General features: G+C 29.8%; 1 protein-coding gene across 3 annotated transcripts in view; it reads left to right on the plus strand.

Moving 5' to 3' along the window:
* The window catches only part of LOC145265431 (pleckstrin-like), a 645,465-nt gene extending 631,946 nt beyond the window's left edge, over window positions 1–13,519 (plus strand). For 2 of the 3 annotated variants that reach the window (XM_080121265.1, XM_080121268.1), the window contains exon 10: window positions 12,084–13,519. In XM_080121265.1, coding sequence (XP_079977391.1) covers window positions 12,084–12,250 — 167 coding nt within the window. In that variant the 3' untranslated portion in view covers window positions 12,251–13,519. The remainder of the gene's footprint in view (window positions 1–12,083) is intronic. The other variant, XM_080121266.1, reaches the window with a different exon arrangement.
* The last annotated feature ends 3,256 nt before the right edge of the window (window positions 13,520–16,775 follow it).

Raw genomic sequence — 16,775 nt, forward strand, 5'->3', positions numbered from 1 at the left:
ATAATATTTTCCAGAAAATCATTGGTGTAGATCATATTCTTTAGAAAATCATTGTGTAGATAATATTCTCTAGAAAATCATTGGTGTAAATAATATTCTCCAGAAAATAATTGGTGTAGATAATATTCTCCAGAAAATAGTTGGTATAGATAATATTCTCCAGAAAATCATTGGTGTAGAGTATATTCTCACGAAAATCATTTGTGTAGATATTCTCCAGAAAATCATTGGTGTAGATAATATTCTCCAGAAAATCATTGGTGTAGATAATATTCTCCAGAAAATCATTGGTGTAGATAATATTCTCCAGAAAATCATTGGTGGAGATAATATTCTCCAGAAAATCATTTGTGTAGATAATATTCCCCGGAAAATCATTGGTGTAGATAATATTTTCCAGAAAATAATTGGTGGAGATAATATTCTCTAGAAAATCATTGGTGTAGAAAATATTCTCAAGACAATCATTGGTGGAGATTATATTCTCCAGAAAATCATTGGTGTAGATAATATTCTCCAGAAAATAATTGGTGTAGATAATATTCTCCAGAAAATCATTGGTGTAGATAATATTCTCCAGAAAATCATTGGTGGAGATAATATTCTCCAGAACATCATTGGTGTAGATAATATTCCCTAGAAAATCATTGGTGTAGATAATATTCTCCAGAAAATTATTGGTGTAGATAATATTCTCCAGAAAATCATTGGTGTAGATCATATTCTCCAGAAAATCATTGTAGATTATATTCTCTAGAAAATCATTTGTGTAGATAATATTCTCCAGAAAATCATTGGTGTAGATAATATTCTCCAGAAAATAGTTGGTATAGATAATATTCTCCAGAAAATCATTGGTGTGGATAATATTCTCTAGAAAATCATTGGTGTAGATAATATTCTCCAGAAAATAGTTGGTATAGATATTATTCTCCAGAAAATCATTGGTGTAGATAATATTCTCCAGAAAATAATTGGTGTAGATAATATTCTCCAGAAAATCATTGGTGGAGATAATATTCTCTAGAAAATCATTGGTGTAGATAATATTCCCTAGAAAATCATTGGTGTAGATAATATTCTCCAGAAAATTATTGGTGTAGATAATATTCTCCAGAAAATCATTGGTGTAGATCATATTCTCCAGAAAATCATTGTAGATTGTATTCTCTAGAAAATCATTTGTGTAGATAATATTCTCCAGAAAATCATTGGTGTAGATAATATTCTCCAGAAAATAGTTGGTATAGATAATATTCTCCAGAAAATCATTGGTGTGGATAATATTCTCTAGAAAATCATTGGTGTAGATAATATTCTCCAGAAAATAGTTGGTATAGATAATATTCTCCAGAAAATCATTGGTGTGGATAATATTCTCCAGAAAATCATTGGTGGAGATAATATCCTCCAGAAATTATTGGTGTAGATAATATTCTCCAGAAAATCATTGGTGTAGATAATATTCTCCAGAAAATATTGGTGTAGATAATATTCTCCAGAAAATCATTGGTGTAGATAATATTCTCCAGAAAATCATTGGTGTAGATAATATTCTCCAGAAAATCATTGGTGGAGATAATATCCTCCAGAAATTATTGGTGTAGATAATATTCTCCAGAAAATCATTGGTGTAGATAATATTCTCCAGAAAATATTGGTGTAGATAATATTCTCCAGAAAATCATTGGTGTAGATAATATTCTCCAGAAAATTATTGGTGTAGATAATATTCTCCAGAAAATCATTGGTGTGGATAATATTCTCCAGAAAATCATTGGTGGAGATAATATTCTCTAGAAAATCATTGGTGTAGATAATATTCTCCAGAAAATCATTGGTGTAGATAATATTCTCCAGAAAATCATTGGTGGAGATAATATTCTCTAGAAAATCATTGGTGTAGATAATATTCCCTAGAAAATCATTGGTGTAGATAATATTCTCCAGAAAATTATTGGTGTAGATAATATTCTCTAGAAAATTATTGGTGTGGATAATATTCTCCAGACAATCATTGGTGTAGATAATATTCTCCAGAAAATCATTGGTGTAGATATTCTCCAGAAAATCATTGGTGTAGATAATATTCTCCAAAAAATCATTTGTGTAGATAATATTCTCCAGACAATCATTGGTGTAGATAATATTCTCCAGAAAATCTTTGGTGTAGATAATATTCTCCAGACAATCATTGGTGTAGATAATATTCTCCAGAAAATCATTGGTGTAGATCATATTCTCTAGAAAATCATTGGTGTAGATAATATTCTCAAGAACATTATTGGTGTAGATAATATTCTCCAGAAAATCATTGGTGTAGATAATATTCTCAAGAAAATCATTGATGTAGATCATATTCTCCAGAAAATCATTGGTGTAGATAATATTCTCCAGAAAATCATTGGTGGAGATAATATTCTCTAGAAAATCATTGGTGGAGATAATATTCCCTAGAAAATCATTGGTGTAGATAATATTCTCCAGAAAATCATTTGTGTAGATAATATTCTCCAGAAAATCATTGGTGTAGATAGTATTCTCCAGAAAATCATTGGTGTAGATCATATTCTCCAGAAAATCATTGGTTGAGATAATATTCTCCAGAAAATCATTTGTGTAGATAATATTCTCTAGACAATCATTGGTGTAGATAATATTCTCCAGAAAATTATTTGTGTAGATAATATTCTCCAGAAAATCATTGGTGGAGATAATATTCTCCAGAAAATCATTGGTGTAGATAATATTCTCCAGAAAATAGTTGGTATAGATAATATTCTCTAGAAAATCATTGGTGTGGATAATATTCTCTAGAAAATCATTGGTGTAGATAATATTCTCCAGAAATAGTTGGTATAGATAATATTCTCCAGAAAATCATTGGTTTGGATAATATTCTCTAGAAAATCATTGGTATAGATAATATTCTCCAGAAAATCATTGGTGGAGATAATATTCTCCAGAAAATATTGGTGGAGATAATATTCTCCAGAAAATCATTGGTGTAGATGATATTCTCTAGAAAATCATTGGTGTAGATAATATTGTCCAGAAAATCATTGGTGTAGATAATATTCTCCAGAAAATCATTGGTGGAGATAATATTCTCCAGAAAATATTGGTGTAGATAATATTCTCCAGAAAATATTGGTGTAGATAATATTCTCCAGAAAATCATTTGTGTAGATAATATTCTCCAGAAAATCATTTGTGTAGATAATATTCTCCAGAAAATCATTTGTGTAGATAATATTCTCCAGAAAATCATTGGTGTAGATAATATTCTCCAGAAAATCATTGGTGTGGATAATATTCTCCAGAAAATCATTGGTGGAGATAATATTCTCTAGAAAATCATTGGTGGAGATAATATTCTCCAGAAAATCATTGGTGGAGATAATATTCTCCAGAAAATCAGTGGTGGACATAATATTCTCTAGAAAATCATTGGTGTGGATAATATTCCCTAGAAAATCATTAGTGTAGATAATATTCTCCAGAAAATATTGGAGTAGATAATATTCTCCAGAAAATCATTGGTGTAGATAATATTCTCCAGAAAATCATTTGTGTAGATAATATTCTCCAGAAAATCATTTGTGTAGATAATATTCTCCAGAAAATCATTGATGTAGATAATATTCTCCAGAAAATCATTGGTGTGGATAATATTCTCCAGAAAATCATTGGTGGAGATAATATTCTCTAGAAAATCATTGGTGCAGATAATATTCTCTAGAAAATCATTGGTTGAGATAATATTCTCCAGAAAATCATTGGTGGAGATAATATTCTCTAGAAAATAATTGGTGGAGATAATATTCTCCAGAAAATCATTGGTGTAGATAATATTCTCTAGAAAATCATTGGTGTAGATAATATTCTCTAGAAAATCATTGGTATAGATAATATTCTCCAAAAAATCATTGGTGGAGATAATATTCTCTAGAAAATCATTGGTGCGGATAATATTCTCCAGAAAATCATTGGTGGAGATAATATTCTCTAGAAAATCATTGGTGTGGATAATATTCTCCAGAAAATTATTGGTGGAGATAATATTCTGTAGAAAATCATTGGTGTAGATAATATTCTGCAGAAAATCATTGGTGGAGATAATATTCTCCAGAAAATCATTGGTGTGGATAATATTCTCCAGAAAATCATTGGTGGAGATAATATTCTCCAGAAAATCATTTGTGTAGATAATATTGTCTAGAAAATCATTGGTGTAGATAATATTCTCCAGAAAATCATTGGTGGAGATAATATTCTCCAGAAAATCATTGGTGTAGATAATATTCTCTAAAAAATCATTGGGTAAGATAATATTCTCAAGAAAATCATTGGTGTAGATAATATTCTCCAGAAAATTATTGGTGTAGATAATATTCTCTAAAAAATCATTGGGTAAGATAATATTCCCTAGAAAATCATTTGTGTAGATAATATTCTCCAGAAAATTATTTGTGTAGATAATATTCTCCAAAAAATCATTGGTGTAGATAATATTCTCTAGAAAATTATTGGTGTGGATAATATTCTCCAGAAAATCATTGATGTAGATATTCTCCAGAAAATCATTGGTGTAGATAATATTCTCCAGAAAATCATTGGTGTAGATAATATTCTCCAGACAATCATTGGTGTAGATAATATTCTCCAGAAAATCATTGGTGGAGATAATATTCTCCAGAAAATCATTGGTGTAGATAATATTCTCCAGAAAATCATTGGTGTAGATAATACTCTTCAGAAAATCATTGGTGAAGAGAATATTCTCCAGAAAATCATTGGTGGAGATAATATTCTCCAGAAAATCATTTGTGTAGATCATATTCTTTAGAAAATCATTGGTGTAGATCATATTCTTTAGAAAATCATTGGTGTAAATAATATTCTCCAGAAAATAGTTGGTGTAGATAATATTTTCCAGGAAATAGCTGGTAGAGATAATATTCTCCAGAATATCATTGGTGTTTATAATATTCTCCAGAAAATCATTGGTGTAGATATTCTCCAGAAAATCATTTGTGTAGATAATATTCTCCAGAAAATCATTGGTGTAGATCATATTCTTCAGAAAATCATTGGTGTGGATAATATTCTCTAGAAAATCATTGGTGTAGGTAATATTCTCCAGAAAATCATTGGTGTAGATATTCTCCAGAAAATTATTTGTGTAGATAATATTCTCCAGAAAATCATTGGTGTAGATAATATTCTCCAGAAAATTATTGGTGTAGATAATATTCTCCAGAAAATCATTGGTGTAGATAATATTCTCCAGAAAATCATTGGTGGAGATAATATTCTCCAGAAAATTATTGGTGTAGATAATATTCTCCAGAAAATCATTGGTGTAGATAATATTCTCCAGAAAATTATTGGTGTAGATAATATTCTCCAGAAAATCATTGGTGTAGATAATATTCTCCAGAAAATCATTGGTGTAGATAATATTCTCCAGAAACTCATTGGTGTAGATAATATTCCCTAGAAAATCATTGGTGTAGATAATATTCTCCAGAAAATTATTGGTGTAGATAATATTCTCTAGAAAATCGTTGGTGTGGATAATATTCTCCAGAAAATCATTGGTGTAGATAATATTCTCCAGAAAATCATTGGTGTAGATCATATTCTCCAGAAAATCATTGGTGTAGATAATATTCTCCAGAAAATCATTGGTGGAGATAATATTCTCTAGAAAATCATTGGTGTAGATAATATTCCCTAGAAAATCATTGGTGTAGATAATATTCTCCAGAAAATTATTGGTGTAGATAATATTCTCTAGAAAATTATTGGTGTGGATAATATTCTCCAGACAATCATTGGTGTAGATAATATTCTCCAGAAAATCATTGGTGTAGATATTCTCCAGAAAATCATTGGTGTAGATAATATTCTCCAAAAAATCATTTGTGTAGATAATATTCTCCAGACAATCATTGGTGTAGATAATATTCTCCAGAAAATCATTGGTGTAGATAATATTCTCCAGACAATCATTGGTGTAGATAATATTCTCCAGAAAATCATTGGTGTAGATCATATTCTCTAGAAAATCATTGGTGTAGATAATATTCTCAAGAACATCATTGGTGTAGATAATATTCTCCAGAAAATCATTGGTGTAGATAATATTCTCTAGAAAATCATTGATGTAGATCATATTCTCCAGAAAATCATTGGTGTAGATAATATTCTCCAGAAAATCATTGGTGGAGATAATATTCTCCAGAAAATCATTGGTGGAGATAATATTCTCTACAAAATCATTGGTGTAGATAATATTCTCTAGAAAATCATGCGTGGAGATAATATTCCCTAGAAAATCATTGGTGTAGATAATATTCTCCAGAAAATCATTTGTGTAGATAATATTCTCCAGAAAATCATTGGTGTAGATAGTATTCTCCAGAAAATCATTGGTGTAGATCATATTCTCCAGAAAATCATTGGTTGAGATAATATTCTCCAGAAAATCATTTGTGTAGATAATATTCTCTAGAAAATCATTGGTGTAGATAATATTCTCCAGAAAATTATTTGTGTAGATAATATTCTCCAGAAAATCATTGGTGGAGATAATATTCTCCAGAAAATCATTGGTGTAGATAATATTCTCCAGAAAATAGTTGGTATAGATAATATTCTCCAGAAAATCATTGGTGTGGATAATATTCTCTAGAAAATCATTGGTGTAGATAATATTCTCCAGAAATAGTTGGTATAGATAATATTCTCCAGAAAATCATTGGGTTGGATAATATTCTCTAGAAAATCATTGGTATAGATAATATTCTCCAGAAAATCATTGGTGGAGATAATATTCTCCAGAAAATATTGGTGGAGATAATATTCTCCAGAAAATCATTGGTGTAGATGATATTCTCTAGAAAATCATTGGTGTAGATAATATTGTCCAGAAAATCATTGGTGTAGATAATATTCTCCAGAAAATCATTGGTGGAGATAATATTCTCCAGAAAATATTGGTGTAGATAATATTCTCCAGAAAATATTGGTGTAGATAATATTCTCCAGAAAATCATTTGTGTAGATAATATTCTCCAGAAAATCATTTGTGTAGATAATATTCTCCAGAAAATCATTTGTGTAGATAATATTCTCCAGAAAATCATTGGTGTAGATAATATTCTCCAGAAAATCATTGGTGTGGATAATATTCTCCAGAAAATCATTGGTGGAGATAATATTCTCTAGAAAATCATTGGTGGAGATAATATTCTCCAGAAAATCATTGGTGGAGATAATATTCTCCAGAAAATCAGTGGTGGACATAATATTCTCTAGAAAATCATTGGTGTGGATAATATTCCCTAGAAAATCATTAGTGTAGATAATATTCTCCAGAAAATATTGGAGTAGATAATATTCTCCAGAAAATCATTGGTGTAGATAATATTCTCCAGAAAATCATTTGTGTAGATAATATTCTCCAGAAAATCATTGATGTAGATAATATTCTCCAGAAAATCATTGGTGTGGATAATATTCTCCAGAAAATCATTGGTGGAGATAATATTCTCTAGAAAATCATTGGTGCAGATAATATTCTCTAGAAAATTATTGGTGGAGATAATATTCTCCAGAAAATCATTGGTGGAGATAATATTCTCTAGAAAATAATTGGTGGAGATAATATTCTCCAGAAAATCATTGGTGTAGATAATATTCTCTAGAAAATCATTGGTGTAGATAATATTCTCTAGAAAATCATTGGTATAGATAATATTCTCCAAAAAATCATTGGTGGAGATAATATTCTCTAGAAAATCATTGGTGCGGATAATATTCTCTAGAAAATCATTGGTGTGGATAATATTCTCCAAAAAATCATTGGTGAGGATAATATTCTCCAGAAAATCATTGGTGCAGATAATATTCTCTAGAAAATCATTGGTGGAGATAATATTCTCCAGAAAATCATTGGTGGAGATAATATTCTCTAGAAAATAATTGGTGGAGATAATATTCTCCAGAAAATCATTGGTGTAGATAATATTCTCTAGAAAATCATTGGTGTAGATAATATTCTCTAGAAAATCATTGGTATAGATAATATTCTCCAAAAAATCATTGGTGGAGATAATATTCTCCAGAAAATCATTGGTGGAGATAATATTCTCTAGAAAATCATTGGTGTAGATAATATTCTCCAGAAAATTATTGGTGGAGATAATATTCTGTAGAAAATCATTGGTGTAGATAATATTCTGCAGAAAATCATTGGTGGAGATAATATTCTCCAGAAAATCATTGGTGTGGATAATATTCTCCAGAAAATCATTGGTGGAGATAATATTCTCCAGAAAATCATTTGTGTAGATAATATTCTCTAGAAAATCATTGGTGTAGATAATATTCTCCAGAAAATCATTGGTGGAGATAATATTCTCCAGAAAATCATTGGTGTAGATAATATTCTCTAAAAAATCATTGGGTAAGATAATATTCTCAAGAAAATCATTGGTGTAGATAATATTCTCCAGAAAATTATTGGTGTAGATAATATTCTCTAAAAAATCATTGGGTAAGATAATATTCCCTAGAAAATCATTTGTGTAGATAATATTCTCCAGAAAATTATTTGTGTAGATAATATTCTCCAAAAAATCATTGGTGTAGATAATATTCTCTAGAAAATTATTGGTGTGGATAATATTCTCCAGAAAATCATTGATGTAGATATTCTCCAGAAAATCATTGGTGTAGATAATATTCTCCAGAAAATCATTGGTGTAGATAATATTCTCCAGACAATCATTGGTGTAGATAATATTCTCCAGAAAATCATTGGTGGAGATAATATTCTCCAGAAAATCATTGGTGTAGATAATATTCTCCAGAAAATCATTGGTGTAGATAGTACTCTTCAGAAAATCATTGGTGAAGAGAATATTCTCCAGAAAATCATTGGTGGAGATAATATTCTCCAGAAAATCATTTGTGTAGATCATATTCTTTAGAAAATCATTGGTGTAGATCATATTCTTTAGAAAATCATTGGTGTAAATAATATTCTCCAGAAAATAGTTGGTGTAGATAATATTTTCCAGGAAATAGCTGGTAGAGATAATATTCTCCAGAATATCATTGGTGTTTATAATATTCTCCAGAAAATCATTGGTGTAGATATTCTCCAGAAAATCATTTGTGTAGATAATATTCTCCAGAAAATCATTGGTGTAGATCATATTCTCCAGAAAATCATTGGTGTGGATAATATTCTCTAGAAAATCATTGGTGTAGGTAATATTCTCCAGAAAATCATTGGTGTAGATATTCTCCAGAAAATTATTTGTGTAGATAATATTCTCCAGAAAATCATTGGTGTAGATATTCTCCAGAAAATTATTTGTGTAGATAATATTCTCCAGAAAATTATTGGTGTAGATAATATTCTCCAGAAAATCATTGGTGTAGATAATATTCTCCAGAAAATCATTGGTGAAGATAATATTCTCCAGAAAATTATTGGTGTAGATAATATTCTCCAGAAAATCATTGGTGTAGATAATATTCTCCAGAAAATTATTGGTGTAGATAATATTCTCCAGAAAATCATTGGTGTAGATAATATTCTCCAGAAACTCATTGGTGTAGATAATATTCTCCAGAAACTCATTGGTGTAGATAATATTCCCTAGAAAATTATTGGTGTAGATAATATTCTCCAGAAAATTATTGGTGTAGATAATATTCTCTAGAAAATCGTTGGTGTGGATAATATTCTCCAGAAAATCATTGGTGTAGATAATATTCTCCAGAAAATCATTGGTGTAGATCATATTCTCCAGAAAATCATTGGTGTGGATAATATTCTCCAGAAAATCATTGGTGGAGATAATATTCTCCAGAAAATCATTGGTGTGGATAATATTCAAAATCATTGGTGGAGATAATATTCTCCAGAAAATCATTGGTGTGGATAATATTCAAAATCATTGGTGGAGATAATATTCTCCAGAAAATCATTGGTGTGGATAATATTCAAAATCATTGGTGGAGATAATATTCTCCAGAAAATAATTGGTGTAGATAATATTCTTCAGAAAATCATTTGTGTAGATAATATTCTCTAGAAAATCGTTGGTGTTGATAATATTCTCTAGAAAATCATTGGTGTAGATAATATTCTCCAGAAAATCATTGGTGGAGATAATATTCTCCAGAAAATCATTGGTGGAGATAATATTCTCCAGAAAATCATTGATGGAGATAATATTCTCCAGAAAATCATTGGTGGTGATAATATTCTCCAGAAAATCATTGGTGGAGATAATATTCTCCAGAAAATCATTGGGGGAGATAATATTCTCTAGAAAATCATTGGTGTAGATAATATTCTCTAGAAAATCATTGGTGTAGATAGTATTCTCCAGAAAATCATTGGTGTAGACTATATTCTCCAGAAAATCATTGGTGGAGATAATATTCTCCAGAAAATCATTGGTGGAGATAATATTCTCCAGAAAATCATTGGTGGAGATAATATTCTCCAGAAAATCATTGGTGGAGATAATATTCTCTAGAAAATCATTGGTGTAGAAAATATTCTCCAGAAAATTATTGGTGGAGATAATATTCTCTAGAAAATCATTGGTGTAGATTATATTCTCCAGAAAATCATTGGTGTAGATAATATTCTCCAGAAAATCATTTGTATAGATAATATTCTCCAGAAAATCATTGGTGTAGATAATATTCTCCAGAAAATTATTTGTGTGGATAATATTCTCCAGAAAATCATTGGTGTAGATAATATTCTCCAGAAAATCATTGGTGTAGATAATATTCTCCAGAAAATAGTTGGTGTTGATAATATTCTCTAGAAAATCATTGGTGTAGATAATATTCTCTAGAAAATCATTGGTGTAGATAATATTCTCCAGAAAATCATTGGTGTAGACTATATTCTTCAGAAAATCATTGGTGTAGATAATATTCTCTAGAAAATCATTGGTGTAGATAATATTCCCTAGAAAATCATTGGTGTAGATAATATTCTCTAGAAAATCATTGGTGTAGATAATATTCTCCAGAAAATTATTGGTGTAGATAATATTCTCTAGAAAATCATTGGTGTAGATAATATTCTCCAGAAAATCATTGGTGTAGATAATATTCTCCAGAAAATCATTGGTGGAGATAATATTCTCCAGAAAATCATTGGTGTGGATAATATTCTCCAGAAAATAGTTTGTGTAGATAATATTCTCCAGAAAATCATTTGTGTAGATAATATTCTCTAGACAATCATTGGTGTATATAATATTCTCCAGAAAATCATTGGTGTAGACTATATTCTCCAGAAAATCATTGGTGTAGATAATATTCTCTAGAAAATCATTGGTGTAGATAATATTCCCTAGAAAATCATTGGTGTAGATAATATTCTCCAGAAAATCATTGGTGTAGATAATATTCTCCAGAAAATTATTGGTGTAGATAATATTCTCTAGAAAATCATTGGTGTAGATAATATTCTCTAGAAAATCATTGGTGTAGATAATATTCTCTAGAAAATCATTGGTGTAGATAATATTCTCCAGAAAATCATTGGTGCAGACAATATTCTCCAGAAAATCATTGGTGGAGATAATATTCTCCAGAAAATCATTGGTGTGGATAATATTCTCCAGAAAATCATTGGTGTAGATCATATTCTCCAGAAAAGCATTGGTGTAGATAATATTCTCCAGAAAATCATTGATGTTTATAATATTTTCTAGAAAATCATTGGTGTAGATAATATTCTCTAGAAAATCATTGGTGTAGATAATATTCTCCAGAAAATCATTGGTTTAGATAATATTATTTAGAAAATCATTGGTGTAGATAATATTGTCCAGAAAATCATTGATATAGTTTTAGCTTTAAATTCATTTTTTAGAAAAACTTTAATTTCCTGGCAGAGTTAGTTCCTGAAATCTTTCAAGTGCGAAGAAAGTGCGAAGGAAAAAGTAATAAAACTAATTCTTAATCAAATAATATTATGTTGACTATTCAATTAAAACAAAAACTTTATATTTTTATTTATTTTTCAGAAGAGGATAATCTTAATGCTACAAAGCGCCACCTGTTATCTGTAAAAGACAGCAAAGGCAAACGACTGACTTTATCAGCTGGAAGTCTAGATGAGTGTCGAGGCTGGCAAACTCAATTGCATAATCTTTGTAAATCTGCTTCAACCACTGTCTCTACAGCAAAATGACTTTTTGCCACACACAATGCAACAATAAATGCAATAATAGTTGTTACCTTTATTATTGAATTAATATTTGCATTTATTATTGTTATAACTTCTAAATTTGTTGCAAAATATAACATAAATTTATAACAGATGTTGTAAATTTTGGAAAAAAAATTGAAGAAAACTTTAATTTGCCATTTTGTCTGAAAAGATATTTTTGTAAGGAAAAAAAGAGTTGAAAAATTGTGAACGATTTGTTCATTCGGACAATTTCATTTTGCAGAGTAGGTTTAGTAGAGATGCTACAGTTCAGTAAAATTTTGTACATCCTTTAAATTTCTGTAAAATGTTTTGTACATTTTTGTGATGATGGACATGTTCTTCACAGACATTTTCATATTAAAGTTGAATAACTTGTTTGGTTTTCAAAATATTTTGATGAAATTTGGTATACATACTATATACAAAAAGATTTAAATTTTAACTATTTTTGCTGATCAGATTTGGAAACGTTATCTATTATAATAAAAGTGGACATGTGTCTGGCTTGCTTCAACATACACAAATGCAAATTTATTTTTATAAGAGAAATTTGGTTTTAACTGATAAAAAAACAATTTATTTCACTTTTAACAGACATAAAAAATATTCACTTGTTCTTCCTATTTTTGTGATTAAGATTTATCTATGGCCATATACATGCTTTATGATTCAGGAAAAAGGGTGAATTATTTATTTTTTAGTAAAACTTGCATATTTAATTTTGTAAACTTTACTCACAGATTTGTTCTTGAAGTTTGAAGTAAGATTTAATTTGCATATTTTTTTTCTAAAATTTTTTTTTGGCCTTTTGTTTTGATTTTTAACAAGAGTAGGCAATCAATTGTTATTAATAAACATAAATTTACTTTTTTTCCTGGGCAATGGTAGGTTGCCTTGCTAGTTCTATCTAAAGCCCAAAAGTTATACATATAACTTTGTCATGCAGAAATGACAACAAAATGGTATAATATAAGCTGAGCAAACTGTGAACTACAGACTTTTATATAAAACAAAAAAAAAATTAGAAGTTATGAAAATTCTGCAGATGATCATGTCAAACAATTTTATAAATTGACAGGACATTTTGTGGGTTTAAATTTTTCTTTTCTTGTTTTTTTTTTAATGTGAAGTTTTATTTTGTATAAGATCTTTGTATAAGATGAATTGTCAACAGAAAAATCAAATATGAGGGGGAGGAGTCACATATTTTCTGTCATGTGATGCTATTATAAAATTGTTACATCAACATTTGTTTCATCAATTTTTTTTTTTTTTTTTTTTTTTTTTTTTTTTTTTTTTTTTACAAAGAATAAATTTTATTTATACTTTAATTCTGCCCAACTAAGGGATATTACCACTAAAGTATAAGGAGCTTTTGTGGTAGTTACCAGATTTAAAGAGATGCAACCTGGGTGGTTGAGCAGCAAAATGTTTATTCACATTACATTAAAATTTGTGCATGTTGATATGGTTGGAGAAATTGTGAGGGAATTCTAAAGGTAAGCAATACAAGGAAAGAATTCATTAAGAGTAGAAAATCTTCTGGATGAAATGGAGCTCTACATTGAAGTGATTGGATTTTGCAGTTAGTCACATGAGTCAGAAGTATTTTCGTTTTTCTTTTACAAAAAGTAAACAAAAATATAAATCACTTGTGAGACTGCAAACCTCTGTCTGATATTGTAAGGTTAGGTTAAAGTTTTATCTGAGCCTTCTTCATATTGTATGAATTTATGTCATGAAAATGTTGATAAATATTTCCAATCAGGTCGAAATTTTTCATGCTAATTAGTGCATAAACATCTTTTCCTTTTTGTTTTCTTTTACAAAAAAAAATCAATAAAAGTTGTAATTTGCTTGAAGTGCATAAGAAGTTTCATATCTGAAAGTGATGAAAATGATTAAGTAGAAAATTAGGCAGTGGTAGATAAAAGCTTCCAATTGTCACTATTTTCTTTTTGTTAGTTCAAATGGAAATGAAATTCCTCAGATTATTTATTTTTTTTTTTTTGTATGTCTTTGAATCAGTTTCCCATTTTTTTTTTTTTTTTTTTTTTTTGCAGTCCTTTGCATTTTTTGTTGTATTTTGTGAGATCTTTCAAGCTGCACTGGTTGAGTAGTAGAAGACAGACAGTGTTGCATCGTTATGGTCTGCCTCTCCACATTCATATATGGTTGAATCAGTTTTGTAGCCTTAGCCACTTTTGATTACAGCATTCCTATTCTCAAGTGGTTGAGTGTTTTCTACTGCTTCCAGAATGCTTCAGGGAAAGTTTATTTTCTAACCATCTGATCCACAGTAATATTCTGGTCTTTTATTAGAGTTCAACATGGCAGAAGCTTCTCCTTAATATCACTTATTATACTGTTGATTAACCCCATTCTTGAAAGCCTGGTAGCCTTTGTGATCTTTCTCTATCAGCTGGCAACTTCACATCTGCAGGTGCCAGTGATGAGGTGCAGATTATTCAGGTTGGTTAAGCTTCAAGTAGCCAGTGATCAAGCAGCAACTATTGTTCAATGCTGTTTTTTTTTCTTTTTTTTTTTTTTGCATGCATTGATCTCTTCAAACAGTACACACATATTCCACAAAGGAATCCGACACAGATGATGTTCTATGGCTGCTCTCCATTTGAAGCTAGTGTCCATGCAACATTGTTCCGGGACTTTTGTCAAGTGTTCATAATATCCAATATATTTATTTTTCTTTCCCATTAAAATGTTCATATTTAACTGATAAAAAAATGGAAAAAAATATTTTGTTTATTTACATTTTAATAGACATGAAACTTGAGTAACCTCAAGTCTGGTGTCTGACTGAACTTGTTTCTTTCAGTTGCTAATTCAATCAGTGAATTTACATTTGGTCTAAAAATTTAGAATTGCTTTGTGATTATTCATATTATTTGGATTCTTCAACTACTGTTCTCTTCTTGAGTGTTATTTTCACAATGCTTCTGAAATTTTTTTCAATGAGAATTTATTATTTGTATATATTTGTCCTCATAACACTAACAAAATGAATAAAAATAGATCATATAATCACAAACCCCATTTCAAATCCAATCTTATAGTATAAAATGTTCAAACTTGACTTAAAAATAACAATGTCTACTTTCAAGACAACTAAATAATTGCATAGGGGATTTCATATTGGGGAGACGGTGCTGATGAGGGGGAGATGGAAGAGAGAAGTGACATTTATAACATTTTACTGTCTGTGATTCTTATAACATATATTTAGAGAGGAGGGTTATCAGTTCTTATGACACAGGAGGGGACAGTCATTACTTAGATGGAGAGGGGGACACATTTCTTAGATGAGTTATACACAAAGTTCGTTATAACGATGAGGGAGACAATTATTACACATTACCTTCAATTTGATAGAAAAATGACACAAGACGCAGTTACAAAATATGATGTGTTCTTTTATTACATTCAACTGGTCGCAATGATGTTGACATCTAGGAATTCAAAGTCGACTACATGATTAAAAACTCCTCCCTCACTTCCAAAGGGACCCTCTTCTGACCAATATCAGCTCTGTCTCCTATCTTCGTCTCCAACTCTGTCTCCCATCTGTCTAACTCATCTTCGACTCTAGCTCCTATATTGAGAATTCATTTCTGCCATGACGTCATACACATGTCCAAAAACGTGCATGACCCACATGGCCTCAACATGCGTGCTTTGCACATGTCTGCAGACAATTCTTACTAACCTATTTTTCGACCTAACATTTTTTTCAATATGTTTTTAATTTTCTATTGTTCGTTCTTCTAACTGACCTTATTTTAATTCTGTTTTCATAAAAGAATTGATCAATCAACATATCTCAACTATTTTATGTGAAAACTGAACAATCAAAATTCTACATTCCATTTCTGAACCTTGCTTACAAGGTTCGAATCTCAGTCTATCTAATCTCATTTTTACTCATCTAATGTTTTTCTTACTTACAAGAAAAGGGGACCTGTTCTTGTAACACTTAACACCAAACCACGTCCTCACCCCGTGTTGAAGGACACTTCCACCCAAGCCAGCATCTATAAAATAAAATGTCTCGTATTCTATGTTCTGTATTAAGCAAAGTGGCCAGAATTATCAAATCCTCTATTTACAAGTACAAACAAAACTTCAAATACCATATTAATGCATTAGATAGGAATACTTTAAACTGCAAGTTCGACTTCATAAACTGCATCTTCTCTCCCATGTTGCAGATGCATCAAAAACATCTTTTCTCCTCATCTAATATTTATCTCACTCTTTAACTAACCATCTTGCAAAAATCTCAAACACTTCCGCTGCACTATCCACACTGACTCCAGCTAATACTATTTACCATTATCAGTTTTCCTCTTTCCAACACACAACCTTTTTTGCAAACCATTGCACATTTTTTGTGTTTATTTTCATATGTCTTAATAAATTTCAAATAATTACTTTCTGAAGATTGCTGTATATCTGAACAAAACCGTCAATCTCTTTTTTTCTCCCC

Source organism: Euprymna scolopes, chromosome 40, assembly GCF_053919585.1.
Source record: "Euprymna scolopes isolate OS-2025 chromosome 40, ASM5391958v1, whole genome shotgun sequence".
Classification (NCBI taxonomy): Eukaryota; Metazoa; Mollusca; class Cephalopoda; order Sepiida; family Sepiolidae; genus Euprymna; species Euprymna scolopes.